Here is an 18,121-nt window from a genome sequence, read left to right on the forward strand (position 1 = left end):
TCTTTAAAAAAAGAAAGTAAAAGATTCTATGATCATTTCAGATGATACATTCAACAGTCCTTGCTATGGAGTAGCCTATAGAAATCAGATCTACATATTATACTTTTTTGGGATTGCATACTTTGTTACTCAACAAAGATATTAAAAGAATCATTCTTGCCAAGCAAAGCATCAATGTGAATTTTTGTTTTTCACTTTAAATAAGTTTTGTTATAACATATTATAAACTTTTCACAACAAAATATTCAACAACAATTTGAGGACGTCTTGCAGTACCACTAGATGTCACGGGCCACCATTGAAGACACTTGATGTACTAAATACACCAACATAGGACTGCAGGCAATATGAGGAATGTGCAAAAGAAGACTTACCAGAGCACTAACTACGTGCATTTAGGAAGGACATAAAAAAAACATTGGAGATAAGTATAAATCCGTAGTGACAAAAATTACACATTTGCTTAGATACTTATACATTTCTATAGTAGCCAATTTTACAATAATCTTTTAATATTTGTCAACATCACAGTTGACTAAAAGTGACGCCTCTCCATAGACCAAAACCGGAATTTCTACATTATTTGTAGACAACAGAATGCAATTGTAGCAGCACATAAAACACTGATTTTGCAAACCTCATTCTGGCCATGGCACTGCATTCTAACCCTTCTGACTTCTGTACTCGTACATTGCCACAAGGGTAAGTTGTTTCTCCTGTATGCAAAATATAACCGTAATATTTACACGTAATAAATATAACCTCATGAAAATGTTATTTTTTCTAGTAATCGAGACTCAAGTAAAAGTTAACGCTTTTTTTTGTCTGCATGGAAACAAACTCCAAAGGAAAATACAATTGAAAGGAAGGAGAGGAGGAGCGCCGCCGCCGCCTGTCATGGTAAAAACAGCCGACAGCTTCAGTGGGCGCACTGACAGCATGACAGGAGACAGCGAGAGCAAGTTGGACAATCAAGCCGAAAATGAGAATGTTGTCAGGCAACCTTTTCTCATCGGGGTGGCCGGCGGCACAGCCAGTGGCAAGGTTGGCATTCTGGTTTCCCTAACATGCATTTTAGGAGATATTACCGATTATATCGTTTTGTGTTTGTGAGATGCGCTCACACTTGACCGCGTGGCTCATTGTCACACGGTTTCATCAATGTGCTGGTTACGTTTCCATTTATTTAACATCTGTCATACAACAAATATAGACGAAATGACTTTTAATTTGTGATGGGTTTTAATTTACTAAAATACATTTCATTGTTTATGTATGTAGATAAAAATACACAAGTGATGATTTTTTGTTAGGCTGTAATATGTAAGCTGATATATGTTAGGAGTAAAGTCAGCACTTTGGTAGTTTATATCCTTTTTAATAAAGCCTTTGATAAAGCTAATCTTTTCCGTGCTTAGAACATCCCACCCATGCACAGGCGCCATACGTTATGACGATGGTGAACTTACCAACTTATTAATGATCAATTAATTAATATCATTTCCATATGGAATGCTCAACATATCCTAATAAATAAAAATGATAGTATTGCTATGTTTGAGGCATTGTTCACCGTCGAGACGACACATGTATCGCCTTTTCTTTGTTGTTAGAAGGCAGAACGTTAAGTCTCGCCGGCCAAAATCCAACCAGTATCTCGTACATTCCTTCAGATTCATTCAAATCCGTTGAGCTGTTGAACGCCGAATGTGTCGTTTTAAGTTAAATACACATTGTGGTCGGAACGTATGACTTTGCGGTTGTATTTGAATACACAGCTTGTCTGTTGTCGGATGTTGTACCATAACTGTTATCCTAGCAGAAACAAAGAGCATCGCCTCTTTTTGTTTGAAGTGATGGCGGTGTGTGGTGAAATCACATAATCATATACGTTTCTTTGTTTGTGATTAACGTTGAACCAAACTAAAGAATTGTGGATGGTCAATATGAGTAATCGAGGAGCTCGTGGGGTGCTAGCGTTATCGAGGTCAGCGGCACGTTGAATTTGTGTCACATATGACCTCATTACGTGCGTTGTAGGCGTACGTGGCGTGCGTCAAAACAGATCCTCTGTTGACGTATGCCTCTGGACTTGTTTCTGTTATAAACATTTTGTAAAGCAGGTTTTTCTGTACATGTCTTTTTTTATAGTATATTTATGAACAACAGGTTAAAAAAGGCTGCGTAGTATTTTTTTATTACGTTTTATTAAATTATTTAATAATAATTAAAAATGCTTCTTTAGTGTCTGCTCCTTATTTGCTTACTTTTAAGCATACATGTGTTAAGTTTTCTGCAATTTATCTATTATGTTGTGACTAATAATCTGCTTCCAGCTGTCAGGTGCACATTTCTCTTCCTGTGCACTCTGCATGGGAGAATGTGTTGTCTCATTTCTCACTTAATCTTTGGCTAGTCTTCCTAAATCAGTATGTTATCATTCTTTTGGGCATTTCTCCCCTGAATGTTTTGTCCACCGCTATGTTATGCCTTGAATGTTCTGTCTTTAGCGTGTTGTTTTAAGGACGCAGATTTTTTTACATTTTGCACTCTGACTGAAAATGCTCAAGCAAAACAGATAATGTGTTCATGAAAGCGGTAGATCGAGACACTTGCAATGCCAAGGTTGTGGTTTCAACCACATAGGAAAAAACCGTACATTCAAGGTATACATTTTGTAGGTGTCTGTCACTTTAGAGAAACTGCAAATGCATGAAATGCTTTTAAGTGTTAATTTGCTAGTGACTGTGCTTGGGAATGAACTAGGAGCAATATTATTCAGCACTGCAAGAGCAATTTCTTTTATTTGGTACATTTGCATATTTTTATATTTCTCATGACTAAGTTAGGGCCTAGTGTTATGGATGTTGATGATGACAAGCAAGGCTTGGGAAGATGCTCCGTGAGAACTGTGGTCTCTTCCGCTTATCTAATGTAGGGTTTATTTGTTTAACAATTTCATAAATATAATTTCAATGATTTAAAGGAATCAATTTGGTTTTATCTGCATGCAGGCAAGTAAGGTGATCACGCAGGGCTCTGGTCCCAGCACCACGGAGTGCAATGATCAAATGACTCTCTGTCCTAAATTTTGTGGGGGTTTTTGTGCACATTATTGTGGTTTGTGTGCTGGATTTTCAGGACCATGCATGCCGTTGTTGTGTAATTTATTTATATAAATAAATCTATTATTTATTAATAAATTAATAAAAATATTTCTCACGATATAACACGCCACAAAACAGAAATGGCAGCAATGATCTGATGGTATACTACTTTAATAATGTTTCTTGAAACTGTGCAGCATGAAACAATTAACTGTTCTGTGAATTCTGGCTGGACTGGTGCCGCCTCATTCAATGTTCAGCCTAACCCGCTTATGACATACAATTGTCTTAGACATTGTTTTTGATTCATTATTCCTCATCTTCCTAAGGGAGCTCATGACTGGTGCTTCTTAAAGGATTCATTGGATGAGCACTTTCAACAATTTGAAATGTTTTATTAGGGTGTTCATGAAATGTCTGGAACATATTTTGCTTAAAAACATTCAATGGCTGTGTGAACAAAACCCTTTTTGCCTCGTCATAAACAGCAACCCGTTTTGGTCTCTTTAAATGATGAGGAGTTACAGCACACCCCAACCCCCTTCTGTCTTGTGTGTCAAACAACACACGGGTAGTACTGCCATGGCAATGGTTTAGCTAAATTATTTTTCTAGAGCCCCTTTGCTGTTAGTTTCGTTTAAAGCGTCTCAAATCATTAAGACGTAGACAAAAAAATCCGTCACAGCAAACTGCACGTCCTAATGTGCTCACGTTGTGCCCAGGTTGATAAAGCACTCCTGCTTGAAGTGATGCGCGAAAACAAATAGGTTTTTACTTATGGTTTCTGAGGGATATCCACTAAAAATTAAATAAATTCACTCCTGTCCCTGCCGAGGTTAGGACTCTGTGCAGCGACTACATTGCATGTTGTCCACGAACTTTAGCCATGGCGTACAAACACACGTACACCATAATGGCGTCAGCGCCGTGGGTGGAATTGTGTAGATTAAGGGGCGGATCCTGCTTTTACGTCACAACAGGAGCGAAATCTGAATGGCTCCATTACTCACATGCTTGCAGGGAAAGGCTCATCAAAAAAAAACTTACTGGGATCTTGTTTTTCACGTTTTTTGGGTTGCTAGATGCACCGGAACTGTATTGTAGCACTTAAACAAAGAAAAATTTGGATTTTTATCAGATGAATCCTTATGCTTGCATGTAGCTTCTTACACAGGGCCTGGGACAGCTTGAACCATTTGTGAAATATGTTTTAAAAGGATTGACAGCATTGCTGGTGTTGAAGGAAAGCTTTTCTCAGGCATTTAAGCACCAGTCTGAGTTAGATGCTACAGATGAAGTTCTACAGAATTCTATTGCACATGCCTTCATGGAATCACGGGTGTGAGCGAGTCTTGTGGTTTTCATTGTAGTAGGGTGAGGTAATAATTTTTGAGTACAGTGTGTATATTTGAACACTTAACAATCATGTGAGCATAATGTTTATTGTGTAAAAGTAGTTCCATCAAAAATAAAAAAATGTGATCCACATCAATTGTGTGTTTTTAAATTACTTAAAATGTAAATCATATGGTCTGTGTTTTGCTGGGCTAGTCCTGTTAAAAACATTTTTGAATAAAGATTGGTCTATCAGATATTACTAAACTGCAGAAGTGTGCAGAATTCTCATGCTTCAGTGACAAAGCAAGCATGCACCTGCCTATGTTTAATATAACTGCTCCAGGTTTGTGGTTTTTAAGTGCAGGGTGTCACCTGTGTGTGTTCGTAGGCTTTAGCGTTCTTTCCTGGTATTATTTTTTAAGGCATGTTTCTTGTTTAGACAAAGTCTTGTTATGCAATCATTTAAGAAGAGCCCGTTTTGTTATGTTAAATTCTATATATGGATGCCTTGATATGGGGAAGTGTGATTTTATATGTCTTTTTGTGATTTGATTTTAAAGGGACAGTTCACCCAAAAGTAAACCTTCGGTCATCATTTACTGACCCTCAAGTTGTTCTAAATCTGTATGAATTTCTTTGTTTTGATATTTGGAAGAATGCTTTTAACCAAACAGTTCTAGGCCACCATTGACTACCATAGTAGGAAAAATGACAATAGTCAAAAGAGCCCAAGAACTGTTGGCTTTTCTACATTCTTCAAAACATCTTCGTTTGTGTTTAACATAACAAAGAAATGGATAAAACAATATATCCTACTATGGTAGTAAATGGTGGTCAATAACTGTTTGGTTGCATTCTTCCAAATATCTTTTTGGAAAAGAAATGTATACAGATTTGGAACAACCTTGAGGGTGAGTAAATGAAGACCGGTGAACTGTTTTCGGTGAACTGTTTCTTTAATGAGTATAAGTTTTCATTACATTTATTGAATACACTCAATTGCACCCCTAGCACAGTTAGAATAAAGTATTGGAACTTGGTTTTGGTGCGTGAACAATACCTTTTTACAATTTTGTGATTTTCTTTCTATTTCAGTCATCTGTTTGTGGAAAGATAATGGAGCTTCTTGGACAGAATAAAATCGACCATCATCACAGGCAGGTGGTCATCCTTAGCCAGGACAGTTTCTACAGGGTACTCACCCCTGATCAGAAGTCCAAGGCTCTAAAAGGACAATTCAACTTTGATCACCCAGGTAAAGAAGCTGTAGACCTCATGTTCACATTTATTCTAATATCTCTGTAATTTTATTTACATGCCCAATGTGTTATTGGATGGGAATATGCCAGTTGATGCACTTTGTGTGCTTAGCTGTTTTACTGACTTGGCCCCCCTCACCCATAATCTACACTAGCAGAGCTGGCTTATCTCATGTTTTTGGAATTCCACCACCTGTGAATAAGGCAAACAGATCAATTTCTGTGCAGCAATAACCTCTCTCATCCTCTGTTTCTCTGTCCCACAGATGCCTTTGATAATGAGTTGATAGTCAAAACCCTGTGCGATATTATGGACGGAAGAACCGTCCAAATTCCAGTCTATGACTTTGTTACCCATTCAAGGTCAGCACTGGCAATACTTTTATAGATAAACATCATCGCATTGTGTCTGTTTGGACATGTTTGAGTGTGGTTTAGTAGTCTGTTTGTTCAATTATTTCCTCTCTTTTACACAGAAAGGAGGAGACAGTCACGGTGTATCCAGCAGATGTGGTTTTATTTGAAGGAATCCTCATGTTTTACTCGCAAGAAATCCGAGATCTGTTTCAGATGAAGCTGTTTGTGGACACGGACGCAGATACAAGATTGTCACGCAGAGGTGCGTGTGGGCTTTATTGGAATCAAACAATCGCAACAAATATCACGGCAGATCTAGCAGTTTGGTATCTGAACTACACTCTTAAAAAATGGTGCTTCAAAAGGTTCTTCGATCTCTTAGAAGAACCTTTTGGTTCCATAAAGAACCTTTAAAGCGGGCATAACACACAGGGTTTCTGCCAATCTCATATAAATTGTGAGTCCCTATAGAGTAGGATTTAGTATGTATTTAGTTTGATCACATTTGTAAAAGGTAGATACAGCTTAACGATTGTTTCCGAAAACATACGCCGTGTGCGGGGGGGAGGGGTAGGCTGAACCACACCACGTGCGCACCCATTGTCAACAAAACACAGACATCAGCTTCACTCACGGCATGTTGTTCATGTCCAGCATTTTTAAGCGCTGCGAAGGCTCCATATATCAGTTTCAAACGATCTCTAAATCCAGCATTAAATCCACAGATTATATTACATTCATCACCCAAATGCAGTGAGCAAACAAACACCTGATCTTCGTGAACATATGCTCTCTCTCTCCCTCTCCTCCACACAAGTGCAAGTGACGTATGCGCATGCTCCAGCTCCTGCTCTGGGCATGCCGCATGCTTTTCCTGGAGAATTGTCCAATATGAGACTAAGAAAAGTTGTTACAAAACAGTTTTATATGTTCTAAAAAAACTTTCTGAAACCTGTACGATCACTGGGGGAGTGTATCGAGCACAGAAATACTACGTTATACACCCAACTCGTTTTTTGACAAGTTGACCATGTTAAGCATTAGAAGACTGCACGTTTAACATGGTAAAGAAGTCAGAATTCATGAAACACCGTTGCACGGCCGCTCAAACATCTTTCTGTTTCACAAAAGGTTCTTTGTGGCGAAAAAGGTTCTTCACTAAGAAAGAGATGGTTCTTTAAAGAACTAAAAAATTTTTTCAATGGCATCGAAGTGAAGAACCTTTTAAGCACCTTTATTTTTAAGAGTGTAAGTTACAGAGTGGCGTTAAAAGTTTTCTTAGTAATTTTATTCATTTCCTCCTTCAATTCTCTCTTTTTTCGGCCCATGTTTCTCCTCCGTCCACAGTCCTGAGAGACATCAGTGAAAGGGGCCGTGACCTAGAACAAGTGCTCAGCCAATACATAACATTTGTCAAGCCTGCCTTTGAGGAGTTCTGTCTGCCAGTGAGTTCTTTCTACCAATCTTTATCCTGACTATTAGTGCTTAGAAAGTGTCTTCGGCTTTAAAGTGGAAAAGAAAAAGTTCTGAACAAGGTTTAAAGGTTTATTTTATGAAATTTTGCGACCTCTATTGGCGAGTGCAACTAATGACTCACTCCCACCCTCCCCCTCCTTTTCCAACCCCTACGGAGGCAAACATGGAACAAAGATGTTGTCACATTTGCGCTTCTTTGCCAAAGGAGAAAACATATTTACAAAACATACTCTGTAAAGCAGTTTGTCCATGAAGTGTAATGTATAAACAACATGGTAAATTCCATGTAAGGGGACCCGCAGTGTATGTAGATAGAAATATCTCATTCTTAGGTATAAGAACGCAATGCTTCATTCTCAGAGGTCTTTATATACTTTTGATAACATATTTATTAATATATAGTGCAGTTCTGTCACTAAATCCTCCAAATAATTACACACAGCACCTAAAAATATACGATCCCTAATGGTTTTCAATGGAACAAGAAATGTTAAGCATGTTATCAACAGGATGTGTGTGGCAAAATATTTGGTCTGTGGAACGTTGCTTTTCCTTCCCCTCAGGGATTCTTTTAATTTTTCCCCCTCTTATTTATGTTACTGTCAGACGAAAAAGTATGCTGATGTGATCATTCCAAGGGGAGCTGATAATATGGGTGAGATTTGAGTTTGTGTTTATTGTCCAAATGTGTTATAAGACTTCCTTTGAAAACATGAGGGACAAGTTGTTTGATATGAAATTGATTTGGAAAGGGGTTATCGTATACATTGTTTTGAGATTGGGAGTGTTTTGAGGTTGGAGACAAGGTCACACTTTGAGTTTTGAGAATCTTCCAACATGTTTTCCTCACTCTTGGTGCAACTTATTCACAGTTAATTATCTACAAAACTAGGATTGCAAAACTAGCACACATTTTTGGGGGTGTTAAATTTCTTTTTTATGCAATGTATTGCATGATATACATAGATATATAATTAATTAATTTCATTTGATAGAGTTTCTATACAAAAGATGTTTACATTAGATTTTTTCTCTTTCTAGTTGCCATAAATTTAATAGTGCAGCACATTCAGGATATTCTGAATGGTGGCTTAACCAAACGCTTGAACGGCTACCTCAACGGCCACAACACACCTCGTAAACGGCATCCCTCAGAGTCCAGCAGCAGGCCACACTGACCAGCCCTCTCACAAGAAGTAGAGGAATGCAAGAGGAAAAGAGTGTTTGAAAGAGGGATGCAAATGGACTGGCTGGATGAAATGAACGATTGCTTGTGCGTTCTGTTTAATAGCCAACACTGTATTCAAGACATAAAGAGAAAGAGAATCTCAAAGACTGCCTTTTTATTTCCTATTGCTTCCTACTTTTTGGACTGGCTCCGATTGATGTTTTAGGAGTTTAGAGTTCGGGGATACTTAAAGGTCGATATTGATTTTTCTTCAGTATTTATTTCAGTATTTTTTTGTAACTATTTGCTGGTGTGTTTGTTGGTTAAATGGGGAGGGTATAAGATTGGACTATTACATGACTCCATGCTAAAAAGGATTGAGATTTACTTGCATTATTTTTTTATGTTGTAATATTATTTTCAACTGTTACTGCCCTATCATTTGCAAGCATTTATTTTATAAGTTTTATGATCGAACTTTGATTTTTTCATCACTGAAAAACATATCACAGGCCAAAGACGATTGGAGTTTTGAAACCCCTTCTGTTTTACTTTTTGCTTGGCAGTGATGTGTGTTAGTGGTGTGTCAATTTTTTTACACGTCCCTCTAAAAACAGTGTTTATGGCAGAAAGATAACTGTTACTTCCTCAGTTTCACTTGAACAATTCAGGAAGTGTTGCTGAGTCACAACAGACCACTCAGGGTGTAGTTATTATAATGGAAAACAACTTGTCCTGTATTCTAAAAGGGAATGAGACGCAATTTCGGATGATTCAAACAAAACATATCAAGTTGAGAGAGTGCTTTATTGATTAAATATCCACCTCAAGTAGCTCGTTTAATAAGTTACACATATCTTGCGCACTTCATAATTCCAGAAGTGCTGCCGGGTGGCAAAGTTGAGATGCTGATTCAATTCTTGCCCCCTGGAATAATAACATGTGCCAGTCAATGATTTGAGCTAGTTGTTGAGAGATTTCTGTTTATGTACTATGCACTGTACCCTTAACTCTAATAATGCATTTTGACACTCAGTTTATGACACTCTTTCATTAGAGTGGAATTTGGAGAAAGAAGTTTGACGTTTACTTGAAATGTATACTTTTCTCAGAGTCTCTTGTCCATTGTCTCTACTTGCAATTTTCCAATGTCTCCTCCATGGTTTTTATTTTTAAATGATTTACCACCTCGCCACCTGTAAAATATACACCATGATGCAAACTTGGTCAGTATTTGATTAAACTAATTTAGTATTTTTTAACCATTCACAATTAAAGTTGCTTGATATACATTATACATGCAATGCTTATTTTACCCTGTAGCTGAACATATCTGATTGCAGAGGTACAAAAAAGTATTTTCATTTAACTCCGCTCCAACATTCAGGGACATGGGTTGTAAAATGCCCAACCGTTGACCCAGGGTTTTCACTTAAACAATTTGACAGTGACTCCTGTATCTCTTTCCTTTGATCTTGAAATTTTTAACTTTGTGTAATGTTCACACAGAAATGGGTTAATCATTCATTTAAGGACTGCTCATATTCAGTCCCATTATTTTGCACTTCACTATGTTGTACTTATTTTCTACCTAGCTGAAATCTTTTTCTTCTGTATTGCTGCTATGAAACAGGGTGACTCATTTGCCATCCAGTGTAAAAACTGTTATGAATATATTTGGTTTTTGACATAAGAGTAAACTCATTAAGATTATTCCTTTTAATCATAATCATCTTTTATCTGGGCAACATGCAAAAATATCAAATTTTGTGACTTGAATGCTTGTATTGACCCCTGGGCTATTTGTTGGCAGCAGTTATATAAATAATTATTTTGTGTCCAGTCCTCAGTCTTTTTTTTGCTACAGTCATATACATTTGTGCTTTATTTACATTTGAAATGACTTAATGTTTTGACATTTAAGACCAATGCAACACATTTTATGTCTTGGTTTAATGTGATCACTTTCACTGTGTACTTTTCTAAGTTGAAATTAGAAACTATTCAATTTATTTAAAATGTTAAATCCCTTGGAAAATGTTACATGGCTTGGCTACATTTTTGTTAATATTACATTTCTTAACAATACTTTGGTGGGTTAAGGAAACACCCAACACAACTGAGATTTTCAGACATCTCTTCCACCATCAGAGAGGGTTTGGGCACATCAGCACAGATTTAAACACCAGCTTTTGAACTTTTCACAAAACTCAGCCCTCAATACAATCATGGTTTCACAACTATCATCTCTGTCTTAACTCGCACACACTGTTATCCTACTTGACTCAAATGATGCAAATATAGTACATTTTTTTACTGAATTGTTTAGGATTTAAGCTGATGTGGAATCAATTTGTTGGGTCCAACAATACTGTCTGTAAATATAGTAAATATTGCTTTAATCAGAACATGTGATAACCTCTGTGTTTATTAATTTGTCTTGGTTTTTCAGAGAAACTTGTCTGGAAGAGTTGGTTGTCCTTGTTACTTTGGGGTGGGTTCAGCATGATGGACCATAATATGTTTTTTTATTAATGATGCCTTTAAGTTGTGATACTTGCAAAGAGGGTGCTAAATGGAAAGAAAGACAAAGACAAACTGACCGCTGAATTGTTTTCATTTATGAAATTGTTGCATGCTCAAAACAAGTTGGACCAAACGGTGGCAGCAAGGCTTTAAAACATTTTCTGTGACATTGTGTCAAGGAGTATTAACAACACTTCATTTGAAAATATTTAACGCTAGAAGCTGGAGAAATAGATGGACTCTTGTGTTCCCTTTTAAGTGTCCCTGTGGTTTAATAAATCCATAATATCTGAATCATCATGTAAATGTGTAAACAGTTGCAGAAAGTTGTATAACAGAGTGATTGACAGCAAAGCTGAATAAAAGTTTTTGTACTGAGTTTGTTAAATGTACATGTCCATTTGAGAAATGTGGTTATATTTGGTAGTATCAGGGTAAAATATGACACGTTTTTAAGAACTTTATTGCAAGGATGAACAGCATTAAGGATCTATAGAAATAAATTACAGAATATCACAGAATTGGTGTCATTTACCCCCATTAAAATGATAGTTCACCCAAAAATGAAAGTTCTGTCATCATTTACTCACCCTCTTGTCATTTTAAACCTGTATGACTTTCTTTCTTCCGCATAACAGGAAAGAAGATATTTTGAAGAATGTTGTTAACTGGCCAGTGTTGATTGGTTACCAACTTTCTTCAAATGATTTATTTTTGGGTGAACTATCGCTTTAAAGTAATGAAAAACTTTGAATAAAACAAAGTCAAATACAGGCATTCATCAGAAAGACTTGAAAGACTCAACACAGAACATTAAAGATAAAGTAAATATATATAAAATAAATGTAAGGTGCATAAACTAGTTTGACAAATTAAAATTAAATTAAAGGATAATTAAAATTAAAAAAAATTATTGAATGAATACAAAACACTTTACAACAAAAGCAAATCTAGGCATACATCCAAAAGACAAAAAAGGCTCAACACAATATCATAATGTATAGCATACATAAAATAAAAAACACCTTTAAAATGAAATATAATCAAGTAACTAAAGTTATAATAAATTAAATTAAATAATATCAAAGTGGGACAGAAAGGGAAAAAATCAAAATAAATGATAGGTCAGCAGCATATCTAACAGTTTCCTTGCCTATGGCCCCTCATTTTGGATGGGCATTTGAGAAATGTTTTAACTCATTCCTAAACAGAAAATCTACATTTTTGAATTAAGTATTTGACCAATATTACAATATTGTTAAGTAAATGAGACAAATTAAAACTCTTTGGTTAACCCATACAATCTTGTCGATAAATGTGAAGCCATCAGCAACCACCTCACTCTTTATCAACCCCATTCTCCATCAAAACGTGGACAATCATCAGTATTGAATTTTACATTTAAAAAAATATTAGAAGGATATATACAGTGTACATTTTTGAGATGTGTTTCTTTGGCTAAATAAAAACACAGTGGAACTTTTGTGGCAACTGTGGGCGCGTCATCATTATGCGCCTTCCACCTGACGTCACAGCGCGTCCTGAGTACGCAGACGCACGAGATTCCATATTGTTCGTTGTAGCTCAAACGTTGTATTTAACGAAGAGTGTGCGTGGGTTACTTAAGGTACACAAACATATACGTTAGTATTCTTCAGGTATGTCTACGAGTGACTTTTACCTGAGGTATTATGTTGGCCACAAAGGTAAATTCGGGCACGAATTTCTGGAATTTGAATTCAGACCTGACGGTAAGTGAGGCGCCAACTTTAGCAAGCTATCATGCTAACAGCCTTTCGATTGAAATCATGTTTGCATGCTCTCCTTCCAAACCAAACATAATTGTGGCTGTTTTGCTTATTGTTTTACGGTTAGTTATAGAACATAAGTTGTTTTCCCTAATAATAAGCGATTTATCAGTACACTAGTTAAATCTGCATGTAACCAATATTTCAATGGTAACGTTACAGTTGTATAGCTCTACAAGGAATGCTTGTGGTTTGAACTGATGTTTTCCTACGTTCGGACAAAGACTTAGTCAGTGTGACTGTTACAGATGTGCATACATTTCTATTTGTAAATCCATGTATTTGTTTTGTTGTCCAGGCAAGCTGCGATATGCAAACAACAGTAACTACAAGAACGACGTTATGATCAGAAAAGAGGTGAACTTAGCAGCCTGATTACGTCACGGTTGTATAATGTAGTCAATGGTGTTATACTAAAGTTATGGTCACTTTTCCTCCTTAAGGCTTACGTTCATAAAAGCGTGATGGAAGAGTTAAAGAGGATCATTGACGACAGTGAAATCACAAAAGAAGATGATGCATTGTGGCCGCCTCCTGATAGAGTCGGCCGACAGGTTTGTGGGGAAAACTTCTTGTTTACGTACACATGTAATGTTTTGACCATTTGTAATTAAACATACTAAATGCTTTTTGCTTTTATAAGGAACTGGAGATCGTCATCGGTGATGAACACATCTCATTCACAACTTCAAAGATTGGATCTTTAATTGATGTCAACCAGTCCAAGTAAGCATCTTTCATATGTAACTCCTTAAATCTAAGGCAATTTAGCAAGCCGCTCTGCAATTTCAGTATCTTTGTTTTCTGATTCCTTATACACGTGTTAACATGCATTTTTAATATTACTCTTCAGGGACCCAGAGGGGCTCAGAGTCTTCTACTATTTGGTTCAGGACCTAAAATGCCTTGTATTCAGTCTCATTGGCCTCCACTTCAAAATCAAGCCCATCTAACTGTTCAGCTCATTTTAGTCTGGCTGAAAATCATTTTATTTTTTGTTTTCAGAATTTGTACATTGCAGTTTTGTTGTCTTGATTGTTTTTTAAATAAAAGGTGTACCATTGTCTCTCTTTACATTACTTTTTAAGTCTCATCTTTCTACTATGAGGCGTATATTACGTCAAATAATATTTTAATGACAAAATAAACTTCAAAAACGCAAATAAGTCACAAATGTTTTTATGGCAGCTGTTTCATGAAATTCTTTATTATGCTTTGCAGTTCACAGCAGTGTTCACCATTTTGTTTTGTAAAGTAGCCGTTATCTTGTCTGTTCCTTTACATTCTCAGATACGGTACAGAAAGAAGCCTCACATTTCACAGTTGTTCAACAACTTAATTTTCCTAAAATCTGTGGTTTACTTGTGCATATGTTACAATGAATATTAACTACTCTCCTGTATTTGGAGAAAAAAATTTTCATCAAAAGTAGTATATTACAAAATAATCCCAACATCAAAAATGGCCTGTTTAATATTTGCGTGCCACAAATATTTAGATGATTGTTACTAATAAATATGTTTATTGCTTATAGATCAACAACTTATTAACACAAAAAGATTTATAGGACAATCACTGATAGTTATCCTAACAGAACAATTGTGTCATAAGTAGCTTGCAGATCCATATCAAATACAACAAACGGATATTATGAATCCAGGCCAATCCTAATGCCCAATGGTTTAATTCACTTCAAGAGAATAAGTGCTTTTTACTAATGAATGGGTTTTCCATCAAGGACTGTAAAAATGTCCTCCAATGACTTGTGAACACACTTAAGAAATTCATGAACATTCCTGGAAGGGTAGCTGGACACATTGCACCCAATCCATTCATCGTGGACACCGTAACCCACTCCAAAACCATCAGGCACTACAGGAGCAAACCCACCTAGACTGACTGCAGGGCTGGTGAGGGTACTGGTGGACAGGATGTTGTGGTTTATGGCAGCATATGCTGGATCCAGGTACAGACCGGGCAGTGCCATTCCTTTAGAATTAGCCAGGTAGCGCATAGCAAAAAGATGGCGATCAAATCCTACACCTAGATGTAAATGAACAAAGAAATTGATACCAACAAGGGAACCTTTACCCTGACACATAATAAATTGCTAAGTATTGATAAACAGATTTAAAGCAGCATGTGTTGAAGTTCTATACTTACCCATGGCTGCTTCTTTGGTGAGCTGGCCGTGGTATTTAGAGCATTCGTGGAGCAGCCCCTGTAACTGATCAACTGTGTGTTTTCCTGGCTCCTGCACGAAAGCCTTGGCACAACGTTTTGTGTGAATGCTAGCAGGACGGATGGTTTCTGTGCGACCGTGTTTAAAGGCTGCAGTGCTACAGGACTCGTATGTGGCAACGGTTTGCCCGTACTGCCGTAAGAAGCCCATCTGGAAAGCCAGCTGGGAAATTGCATCTGGGCTAAGCTTCTTTTTCTTAAGTTGCTCCTTTCCACCCTTCTTGAACTCCATGGCATCGATGGTGAGCTTTGATACAGCAGAATTAAAGTTCTCCTTAGCTTTTATGATCCCTGCTTTTAACTCTTCATTTAGTTTGAAATCCAGTCTTCGAACAGCAGAGGCTGAGTCCACGGATGCTGGCTGGGAGCTGGGGCCAACCAGAGGCTTCTCAGTGGTGTCCTTAAAGACCTCATTCTGGAAACGGAGGACGGCTACGCCGTCACCCCAGGAGTGCTCAAAATTGATGGCCGCTTGCCCATCCTTAGCCAAGATGATACTAAAGGACTTGTCATACCAGCGGTTGCAGCCATCTCCATGCAGCATGTTGTGGGAGATGTGAATGTGATCTTTCATTATCTCCTCATCCAGGCAGAGGCAAAACAAAGCACTGTCTACTAATCGCAAGGCTTCACCATTTCCAGCATCCAGTAGCTTTTGTCTTAAACCTGCCCATGTATCTCTGTTCTCGCTGGTCAGAACACCCAAGGGGAATGACGTAGCTGGGGTAGAGTCTGTTAGTATGTACTTCAGGTGAGCTTGAATCTCAGAGGGTTTCGTCAGGTTACCATCCCGATCCAGTGCATCAAATACATACAGATTGCCTCGTTTTATCACAAGCAAGTGGCGGCCTTTATCATCTGTGAAGAGCTCGTCTCGCTTCTGCTTGGGTATTCGTGTGGAGTTGAAGAGACGGAAGTACTGGGACATATCCAGAGGATATGCATTCACCATGTATGCTCCAAACCATGAGATGGAGGAGGGCACCCATCGGATGAACCTCTTGAAACTATCGGTGTCACTCTTAGCGGGGTTCAAATGAAACACCTCTGGCTCAAGCAGACCACCCCGCAGGGTCTTCATAAAGCGCACGGCTGAGCAAACCATGTTGGTTGCCCGCACAAGCTGGTCATTGTACTCAGGTTTGGGGTCAGGGTTAAAGGACATGAAGGGGTTGAAGTTAAGCACAACAGACTCCCTGGCAGACAAGTACATGTCAAACCATGGTGCTGCAAGGAAATTTTTAATTTATAAATGAGCTGGCAATATAGAAATATTGGTTACAAACCAAAATATTTATACTATATATATATATCACCTGATATATAGCTGGTGTGCTTGTTTTGTTTGTCTAAGGCCACAAGTTCTTCATGTAATTGTTTTCCTAAGTCACTCTGGAAATCATGTGCCACTTTCTCTGTATTTCTGTTGGATTTCAAGGACACAGAAGTAGTCAGAAAAACTTTTGAAATACATTCAGATATTAAGATAAGTAAGTCAGACCCTTGTCAAGTACCTGTAATGTTCATCATTCAGCAGGGGTCTTTGGGCTGCCAGGTATCTCCGTATTGTGTCCTCCAGTTTTGGGACTGGTAACCTGTAAATGTGAAATGAAATCATTTTGGAAAGCCATCCAAAAATCATCAAAAGACAACCTTTTTACTGTTTTGGGTATTTAATGGGTCTGTGAAATGTTCTATAATCTTTTTAAAACGTATTTAGGTTCATTTAGTACAATTTATGCTGTTAATTTGGTGGTTTATTGTTTTATTATCATTCACAAAAGTTTTTTGTAAATACTGTAAAAACACTGAGGGGAACGGAAATTCAGGCAAGGAGAACATAATAACATGTAACACCGTGTCCTCCCTTGAAAACTCGACTTTGCACTTTCACCTATATTCTATCGTATATCTTAAAATTCAAGTTTTTAAAGTGGCAATTGCAACATTTAGAACTAAAAGAATCTACAATATCACAACGTCGTTGTACTGATCAAACATGAAAGCATCACAGAATGTTTATAATTTGGGTGATAAATCATATGTGGTAAATCCAGGTAACTTTACCTTGGTAAACTCTTCTGATAGTGCATGGTTGGGACGACACTTTTTTGCAAAAACTCAATCCCAGCTGCATCCTTACTAATGTATTTACGCTGAGATGTAGTTAGGACTGATAGGGCAGGTTGATTCCTCAGTAGTTTTAGTTTACCCAACGACGAATAACATTGGGTAGAGAGAAAGCCTGTCATCGTGCAACTTAAAAGATAAGACGTTATAAATGACTACTTTTGTCCGAAATCGATCTTAACTTTTAAATAGTCCGTCTTACGTTTATTGCAGTCCTTTGACTTACTGAATGAAAGCGGGGTTTCTGCTCATAAACCGACCAACTGCAGTTAACGTTACCGCCAACAATTAATTAGCTACCTATAAATATTAGCAACTCTATTTTTTCAACAGATCTATGTACGTAATGCCTCAAAACATTGTTTTCTGAAGGTTTTATATTTCGACAACAAAAATTGTAGCCTTTAATATTTCATTCTTTACTTCCGCCTCACAACCTGTCATGTCTTTCAAAATAAAAGTACCGCTGTTCTGATGATCTTGCTTAACCTCCTCCAGTACAAAACATAAGGCTAAACCCTCCAGCAACCCTCCTTTACCAAGCTCGACAACGAAAATGATAAATATTTAACAAACGATTTAAAAATTAGATGTATTTTTCTGTGTGCAGTTAAAAAATATCCACAGTGAACACATATTTAATGGTTTGAATAAACTTCAAAACACGACTGTCAACCATTGGATGAGCATCTCCCCTCAAGTGTGATTCTC

The 18,121-nt window shown here is 37.3% G+C and overlaps 3 protein-coding genes across 4 annotated transcripts; 2 read left to right on the top strand and 1 right to left on the bottom strand.

Annotated features, from left to right (window-relative positions):
• Nucleotides 1–472: 472 nt before the first annotated feature.
• On the top strand, nucleotides 473–11,609 carry uck2a (uridine-cytidine kinase 2a). Of its 2 annotated transcripts, XM_056772596.1 has the most exons (8): nucleotides 473–702; nucleotides 849–1,044; nucleotides 5,541–5,700; nucleotides 5,971–6,067; nucleotides 6,181–6,323; nucleotides 7,409–7,506; nucleotides 8,144–8,192; nucleotides 8,579–11,609. In XM_056772596.1, the coding sequence occupies exons 1-8, from the start codon at nucleotides 650–652 to the stop codon at nucleotides 8,713–8,715; spliced, it is 933 nt and encodes a 310-aa protein (XP_056628574.1). In that variant the 5' UTR covers nucleotides 473–649; the 3' UTR covers nucleotides 8,716–11,609. The 2 variants fall into 2 exon arrangements, with proteins under 2 accessions (XP_056628574.1, XP_056628575.1); XM_056772597.1 differs by lacking the exon at nucleotides 8,144–8,192 and having other exon boundaries at nucleotides 474–702; nucleotides 8,579–8,717.
• A 1,162-nt stretch (nucleotides 11,610–12,771) lies between these two features.
• On the top strand, nucleotides 12,772–14,113 carry magoh (mago homolog, exon junction complex subunit). Its single transcript, XM_056729950.1, has 5 exons — nucleotides 12,772–12,982; nucleotides 13,338–13,396; nucleotides 13,483–13,593; nucleotides 13,683–13,765; nucleotides 13,893–14,113. Exons 1-5 carry the CDS (start codon nucleotides 12,892–12,894, stop codon nucleotides 13,990–13,992), a joined length of 444 nt encoding a protein of 147 aa, XP_056585928.1. The 5' UTR covers nucleotides 12,772–12,891; the 3' UTR covers nucleotides 13,993–14,113.
• Nucleotides 14,114–14,225: 112 nt separating this feature from the next.
• Nucleotides 14,226–17,861, bottom strand: cpt2 (carnitine palmitoyltransferase 2). The gene is made up of 6 exons (XM_056729949.1): nucleotides 17,637–17,861; nucleotides 17,348–17,539; nucleotides 16,795–16,875; nucleotides 16,597–16,703; nucleotides 15,203–16,507; nucleotides 14,226–15,082 (listed from the first exon to the last, which is right to left on the bottom strand). The coding sequence occupies exons 1-6, from the start codon at nucleotides 17,660–17,662 to the stop codon at nucleotides 14,754–14,756; spliced, it is 2,040 nt and encodes a 679-aa protein (XP_056585927.1). The 5' UTR covers nucleotides 17,663–17,861; the 3' UTR covers nucleotides 14,226–14,753.
• Between the last annotated feature and the right edge of the window lie 260 nt (nucleotides 17,862–18,121).

This window comes from Triplophysa dalaica, chromosome 18 (genome assembly GCF_015846415.1).
Source record: "Triplophysa dalaica isolate WHDGS20190420 chromosome 18, ASM1584641v1, whole genome shotgun sequence".
NCBI lineage: Eukaryota > Metazoa > Chordata > Actinopteri > Cypriniformes > Nemacheilidae > Triplophysa > Triplophysa dalaica.

Excerpts from the sequence above, each read along its gene's own strand:
- uck2a (XM_056772596.1), top strand. The coding sequence starts at position 650 with ATGGCACTGCATTCTAACCCTTCTGACTTCTGTACTCGTACATTGCCA. Across the intron at positions 1,045-5,540 it reads GCGGCACAGCCAGTGGCAAG|TCATCTGTTTGTGGAAAGAT; the intron begins GTTGGCATTCTG and ends TTTCTATTTCAG. Across the intron at positions 6,068-6,180 it reads GACTTTGTTACCCATTCAAG|AAAGGAGGAGACAGTCACGG; the intron begins GTCAGCACTGGC and ends TCTTTTACACAG.
- magoh (XM_056729950.1), top strand. The coding sequence starts at position 12,892 with ATGTCTACGAGTGACTTTTACCTGAGGTATTATGTTGGCCACAAAGGT. Across the intron at positions 13,397-13,482 it reads ACGTTATGATCAGAAAAGAG|GCTTACGTTCATAAAAGCGT; the intron begins GTGAACTTAGCA and ends TTCCTCCTTAAG. Across the intron at positions 13,766-13,892 it reads ATTGATGTCAACCAGTCCAA|GGACCCAGAGGGGCTCAGAG; the intron begins GTAAGCATCTTT and ends ATTACTCTTCAG.
- cpt2 (XM_056729949.1), bottom strand. The coding sequence starts at position 17,662 with ATGAGCAGAAACCCCGCTTTCATTCA. Across the intron at positions 17,540-17,636 it reads AGAAACCCCGCTTTCATTCA|TTGCACGATGACAGGCTTTC; the intron begins GTAAGTCAAAGG and ends TTATCTTTTAAG. Across the intron at positions 16,876-17,347 it reads TATCAGAAGAGTTTACCAAG|GTTACCAGTCCCAAAACTGG; the intron begins GTAAAGTTACCT and ends TCACATTTACAG.